At 37.0% G+C, this 7,500-nt stretch overlaps 1 protein-coding gene across 1 annotated transcript; it reads left to right on the top strand.

Annotated features, from left to right (window-relative positions):
• The first annotated feature begins 2,672 nt into the window (after nt 1–2,672).
• On the top strand, nt 2,673–5,097 carry LOC137651936 (uncharacterized). The gene is made up of 2 exons (XM_068385151.1): nt 2,673–2,760; nt 3,955–5,097. Exon 2 carries the CDS (start codon nt 3,955–3,957, stop codon nt 4,969–4,971), a length of 1,017 nt encoding a protein of 338 aa, XP_068241252.1. The 5' UTR covers nt 2,673–2,760; the 3' UTR covers nt 4,972–5,097.
• Nucleotides 5,098–7,500: the final 2,403 nt, after the last annotated feature.

Below are 7,500 nucleotides of genomic sequence, written 5' to 3'. Positions count from 1 at the left end.
GAAAGCTCCTGTATTTTTTAAATACACAACGTATATAACTGTGGATTTTTAATACCCAAGACTCTTAGACATGGCGTGGGTTTTCCTTCAAGTTCATAATAATAAAAATAATAATAATAATAATAATAATAATAATAATAATAATAATAATAATAATAAATAATAATGATAATGATAATGATAATAACAATAATAATAATATCAATAAATAATAATAACAATAATATTAATAATAATAATAATCATAATAATAATAATAATAATAATAATAATGATGTCAAAGAAGAAAGGCTAAATATAATCACCGTCAAGGGTGTTCATCAGCACATAATTACGATCTATCAGGTTAATACTTATCTTCATCAATCTGTTCTTGATTAACGAATACTTCCGTTTGAAAAGGCATGATGAAAACGGAAGGTGAGAGAAAAAGAGTGTATTAATCGAGACAAAAACTAGAGGGACAGCCCCCCCTCCCATAGACAGATACACCCCAAGAAAACTGGCAGTATGCATACACAGACTCCGGCTGGGTTACAAAGCAAACTGGGAACTCCTAGATGACATCCAGACAAGGTGTGAACACTGTGATGTCATACCACAACAACCTCTCCTGCACTACCTACTAGAATGCAGAGAAACAGCACAGCTACGAGGTGATCTACTTGTAGACATCAACACACCACATGCCATGAAAGAGGCAGCCACACTGGCAAAAGCAATTGTCGAAAGCATAGACACACATGCACAGTTGCTTTCAACTCTACCTCCACCAAGGTAAGACCTCCTCATTCCATGCACCATCTCATCCCCTCATTGTAAGGCTCTATTCACATCACCCCCTTTCACTTCTCAACTAATCTACCACTTAAAAATCTCTCTGCAGGGACCCTAGGGAGTAAAGGGTTGGACAACCCCACCTGCACAATTTTTCTCTAATCTTCAAAAGCCTTACACCCCCACTTTTCAAACTACCACTATCCGAGAAATGATGGCCCTCTACCACTACCACCATCATCCTTACCCTATCCACATCTTTTTCTACTACTAAAAACCTTTCAAATTTCCATTAATGCAACTACCTTATAAATTTTCACAGATCACCTACGGGCCAACCAAGGGAAAGGCCCGTGCCAACAACAAGTGTTGGCTTTAATACCCCAACAACAACAATAGAGGGACACTCAGTAGTGAGCAGACCTCCGCCGCGGAGCTTATTTCTTGACCTTTTGTTTGACCTTGACATGGATTTTCATATACTCAAATATGAACCAAGTTTGAAGTCTCTGTGACGATCTCTAAACTTATGGATGATTAAGTGAATTGGACATTTTTCTGGACCGAGACCTTGACCTTCCAAAATTTAATAATTTTCAGATATTTACATAACAGTTAATCCTTGCAAGTTTCATTACTCTACGATTAAAATTCATGTCGGGAAGCTATTTTCTAACACACACACACGCATTGCAAGCACAAACAGGGGCGAAAATATAACCTCCTTCCATCTTCGTTGGCGGAGGTTAAAAAAAGAGGGAATGGACTGGATGAGAAAATGGACAGTAAATAAAGAATTACTAATGTAGGAAGATTATGGAGATAAGTCTATAAACGGTTAAGTAAAAATTTTCAAAAGTTTATACTTGGTTCCCATGACACATACATATGTAAAATATTCATCATGATAAATTGAAAACTATTTTATCTAAAATTAGGTATATATTTTCATCAGATTACTCAAATTTATATAAACTGGATATGATACTAATTTATATAACCGTGGAATCTTTTTAGTATGACAAAAATTACGAAATAGTATATTTTTGGGACCACATACATACCTACATACATACATACGTACATACGTACATACATACATAAATACATACATACATACATACAAAACTAAATATAATTTGACACTGAGCATCAAATTATACACTACATTGGAGAGGACATAACATGCAAAATAACATATTTCTTCTTATAAATGATTTGTCAATAAAAACGCTTCTACAAATGAGCAAAAATAATATAAAACGACTTTTCTTTGGCCACTAAAACATCAAGGGGAATGTACACGTATATAGGTGAATGTGTAGAGCTTGAAGTATAGGATTCAGTGCGGGGCCTCAGAAAGCAAAATGAAGAATGCAACAGGGACACAAGCAATTTCAAAGGCTAAGAATCAGAGGACAAAGGGACACTTCGAAGGTTTTGCAAAAATGTTTACAATATACCGCATAAGATGCACTGTAGGCAATACCCCCTTCGGAAGAATGATCCAACTGAAGGCACTACCCCCTTCGGGAACGAACCAGAGGGCTTATTCGTGATATCGAGCCCGAACATCCGATCGAACAGAACAAAAAATCACCTGTAAATAAGAAAAAAGAAAAAAAAACACAAGACAAATAAAAAAAAAAAAAAAAAAAACTTAAAAAATCTGACATTCGTAAGCAACAACATTCTACGTCACAGACATGTAAGAAAAAACACGTTTTCTTTTAAGAGATCATCACTCAAGCAAGCAAAGAATACCTGCTAATCACATAATCCCCTAATGAGGAAGGAATTAAGAATGCTACTATGCAGTGTTTTTATCACAAATATTCTAAATTTAGCCGAGGGTAAATACTACTCACATTCAAATAAAGGCAGAACGTCTTAGATCGAAGGCAATCCACTATAGGTTCCTCAGTACATAAGGCCCGAACGAACAGGCAGAGACAATAGTTCTTCACCGAAAGGGAACACAAGGTGAGTGTTCTCTCAAGAGGATTATTTCATTACGAGTGCTACATTGTTACAGAAATTCACAGGAGACAATCTATCGAACGTAACAGTTTGAGAGATTAGTCTCATGTGTTAATAGTTTATATATGACATGTCTGTTTTGACGTTGTTACTTATTTTAGAATGATTTATTGTTAATTTGTTCTCTTCATTTATTTATTTCCTTATTTCCTTTCCTCACTGGGCTATTTTTCCCTGTTGGAGCCCCTGGGCTTAGAGCATCTTGCTTTTCCAACTAGGGTTGTAGCTTGGATAGTAATAATAATAATAATTATAATAATAGCCATCCTGTGTATGTATGTAGCCACTAACTCTTCCAATTGCAGGAAAAATTATATTTTTACGCATTCTTCATGTGTCTAGGGTACTTCTTCCAGGGGAGGACATCAAAACGGTTACAAAAATATTGTACGCTTAAAAGTTATTACTATTTTCTGTCAAATTATAATTATGATTAAAAAATCAAGCAATCCAAAGGATAGCATTAGAGTAAGTATTAAGGAATTGTATTTTATTTGATTTCATACAATATTCTTGCTTGGCCAGCTACAATTAAATTACTAACAGTAATGACCAACATCGTTATTAGCTCTTATCTTTGAGGGGTAAGCTAAAATCAAATTAACTTTCATAACCGCAATTTCATTCCACGTCCAGTGCCATTTAGAAACAAAAAAGAGAATATATTAGCTATTCTTGAATTACCCTGACTATCAATTTTTGTATATATATATATATATATATATATATATATATATATATATATATATATATATATATGACCAGCTCTTCCTCGAGTTGAATTTCATGATATATCAGTCAAATCATATATTTGGCTGATATTTTCATATAGTTTGTAATCAGAAGTCACTAATAAAAAAAAAACCGAGACAAAGAACAAGTTTAGCAATAGAAAGTGAACATTGCCATGGAGGGGAGGGGCAATAGCTCTTGTGTCTTAGCTAGTATTCCCATGTGGTTAACTAAATTTCCTATTCCTATCTCAGATGGAGTCAGGTTGTGTGCTAAATTTTCTGATAGTAATAAAAGTTGGTAAAATCCATCTACTTACAAGGTATTTTCTAATGTACAACATAAGTCTTGATCCTAAATGTCACTTAGAACCCGATTACCGCTAATCAAAATAATTCTTTTCAGATGAAATTTTTCTGGACATTACTTCTGGCCACGGCTTTGGCTTCAGCCGTTCCTCAGAACACAAAAAATGTCCGAGAATTGCTAGGCAAGCCTGCATTCGGCGTACAAGAAACAGGGGCCAATGAAGGAGGATTTTTCATCAATGCCCAGGAAGATGTTCAAGAAGATTCAGAAAACGATTTCGAAAGTCCACTCTCTGAAGATGGGGACGATAGTCTAAGCTCAGGCATTGCGGGTCGCACTGCAAGTAGCACCAGTGGTTCAAGCAACAACGATGAGAACACCAGGCATTTTGGCCTAGGTGGAGGGGGATTCAACCAATTTGGTGGAATTGGTGGTCAACCTATAGGAGGTAATTTTGGTGGATCTTTTGGACCAGGTTTAGGAGGCAGTTTTGGTGGACAACCTATCGGATCAGGCTTTGGAGGTAACTTTGGTGGACGACCTACTGTACCTGGCTTTGGAGGGAACTTTGGCGGACAGCCTACCGGACCTGGCTTTGGAGGCAGCTTCGGTGGCAGTCCTACTGGATCAGGCTTTGAAGGCAACTTTGGCGGACAGCCTACTGGACCTGGCTTTGGAGGCAGCTTCGGTGGCAGACCTACTGGATCTGGCTTTGGAGGCAACTTTGGTGGAGGATTTACCGGACCAGGCTTTGGCGGTAACTTTGGTGGACGACCTACCGGACCTGGGTTTGGAGGCAACTTTGGTGGAGGACTTACTGGACCTGGCTTTGGAGGCAACTTAGGTGGAGGACTTACCGGACCTGGCTTTGGGGGCAACTTCGGTGGAAGCCCCACTGGACCTGGATTTGGAGGCAGTTTTGGAGGAAGACCCACTGGACCTGGGTTTGGAGGCAACTTTGGTGGACCTGGCTTTGGAGGTGGTTTTGGCGGACTCCCAACAGGATCTAATTTTGGAAGTGGCATTAATCCTGGATTTGGGGGTGGTGTAAATCCAGGCCTTGGATCAGGGTTTCCTATTGGCCCAGGAGTGGGTCCTGTTACCTTTGGTTGATGCCCTTCACTACAAGTCTAAAGTAGAGGAAAATACTGTGATAAAGCGATGTTTATTTATACAATGTATCATTAAAACGTATTATGTAAATAAAAAAAACTATCTTTCCACTGTAATTAGCTTCATCTGATCAATAAAATATTAAATAAATGGTTTTTCTCAATATTTCACTTTATTATTATCATTATATCATTTGTCAACTTGCAATTTGAGTAACCATAGTATGAAAAGAAATTAAGCTCCACTCAATGCCCAAGTCTTAATCAAGATACCATAAATTATTGGTTCTAAATTGCAAGATCTTCATTTCAATGCAATGATCAGCTTATGAATAATCGCTTTCAAAGAGACGCCTTTAAGACTGTATTCTAGTAAGGTCTTCAAATTGTGTTGTTGAGATACTACATCTAGAGAGTTATGGGGTCCTTTGACTGGCCAGACAGTACTACATTGGATCCTTCTCTCTGGTTACGGTTCATTTTCCCTTTGCCTACAGATACACCGAATAGTCTGGCCTATTCTTTACAGATTCTCCTCTGTTCTCATACACGTGACAACACTGAGATTACCAAACAATTCTTCTTCACCCAAGGGATTAACTACTGCACTGTAATTTTTCAGTGGCCACTTCCATCTTGGTAAGGATAGAAGAGACTCTTTAGCTATGGTAAGCAGCTCTTCTAGAAGAAAGACACTCCAAAATCAAACCATTGTTCTCTACTCTTGGGTAGTCATAGCCTCTGTACCATGGTCTTCCACTGTCTTGGGGTAGAGTTCTCTTGCTTGAGGGTACACTCGGGCACAATATTCTATCTTATTCCTCTTCCTCTTGTTTTGTTAAGGTTTTATAATTTATATAGAAAAATATTTATTTTAATATTGTTACTGTTCTTGAAATATTTCATTTTTCCTTGTTCCCTTTCCTCACTGGCCAATTTTACCTGCTGGGGTCCCTGGGATTATAGCATCCTGCTTTTCCAACTAGGGATGTAGCTTAGCAAGTAATAATGATATTATCATTATTATTATTATTATTATTATTATTATTATTATTATTATTATTGTTATTATTATCATTATTATTATTTTTATTATTAGAATGGAAATGTATGGTCATGGTGTTCTGCCACACTAGAGTTCGACACTTGCTCAAGCTCGATAATTTCTTCAGAGTCTGCAACCTCACCATCCTTGAAAGGAAAGGATAGAGGGTTAGGGGAGCTTACAGGTCTACCTCCTGAGTCAGTAGCAGACATTGCGTGGTCCTCCCTGGTCCTAACTTGGGTGGAGTGGGGGCTTGGGTGCTGATCATATATGTGGTCAGTCTCTAGGGCATTGTCACTGTCACTTGGCTCAGCCATTCATGAGTGGCCTTTAAACCTACGGTACAGCCTTAGTTGGAAAAGCTGGATGCTAGAAGCTCATGGGCCGAACAAGGAAAATAACCCAGAGAGGAAAGGAAATAAATAAACTTTACATGAAAAATAATGAATTAAAATATAAAATATTTAAAGACCTGTCATATATAGACTATGAAGAATAAATTGTGTTAACCTGCCCAAAAAAGAGAAGAAAAAAGGAAAAAAATAAATGCTGCGTGGACAGTGGCTTCAAGTTTTGTTAGGGTTCAACTACATGTGCCATAATTTTCACTATGCAATAATTATAGCTATCTCTATTAAGGGATTCACCAAGCCTAAATCTACATTCAGGAGATGGGTTTGATGCAGAGAGAATAGCATCATCTGCATATGTTACGAGCTACATTTCTTGGCAAAACCACAAATGTGTATATAGAGTATTTGAAGCAATGAGCCAAGAACACTACCCTGTGGAACACGATACTACTTACTTATATTCTGAGATAAATGTGTTGTACAGTTTTGTAGAGAATCACCAGGTGTCCAAAGTGCTTTAAAAATATATTAAGATTTAAAGTGCACTGACTGACCTAGCTAAGTAAATAAACAAAAGAATAATAAGTAATAAAAATTGCCTCAAACCAGATAACGTTATGCAACTTTCTAAACACAGCTATAGTAGCAATAAATGGAGGAGCACAATGAAGCGAACAGCAAGTACATTCATAAATAACAATAAAACATACAGAAACCTAATTATTCATTACGAGTTACTAGATATGTAACACAAAATAAGACAACAGTTCAGTTTACCTGCTTTCTGTATAAACTTAAAAGGAAAGCTATGACTATTTCATTTATATTCGTCACTCTATTTTCTTAAGTTTTCTCAAGTATCTGCATCTGTGCTATCTCCAGTATCCTGCTTTAATGATCAGTAATATATAGATTTATTAAGTGGATAGTATTGCTTCATAACGAATGAAAGGGACCTTCTTAAACATCTTGTAGGTGTACATTCAATCACGGTGAAATCCGATAAAGCACCATCTGTCATGGTGACAAGTTATATTACCATACTTAGAGAGAGAGAGAGAGAGAGAGAGAGAGAGAGAGAGAGAGAGAGAGAGAGAGAGAGAGAGAGAGAGAGAGAGAGAGATATTATGTG

This window comes from Palaemon carinicauda, chromosome 13, assembly GCF_036898095.1.
Source record: "Palaemon carinicauda isolate YSFRI2023 chromosome 13, ASM3689809v2, whole genome shotgun sequence".
Taxonomy (NCBI): Eukaryota; Metazoa; Arthropoda; class Malacostraca; order Decapoda; family Palaemonidae; genus Palaemon; species Palaemon carinicauda.
This window is presented reverse-complemented; position numbering and strand designations above follow the sequence as displayed.

Coding starts and splice junctions, on each gene's coding strand:
- LOC137651936 (XM_068385151.1), top strand. CDS start 3,955: ATGAAATTTTTCTGGACATTACTTCTGGCCACGGCTTTGGCTTCAGCC.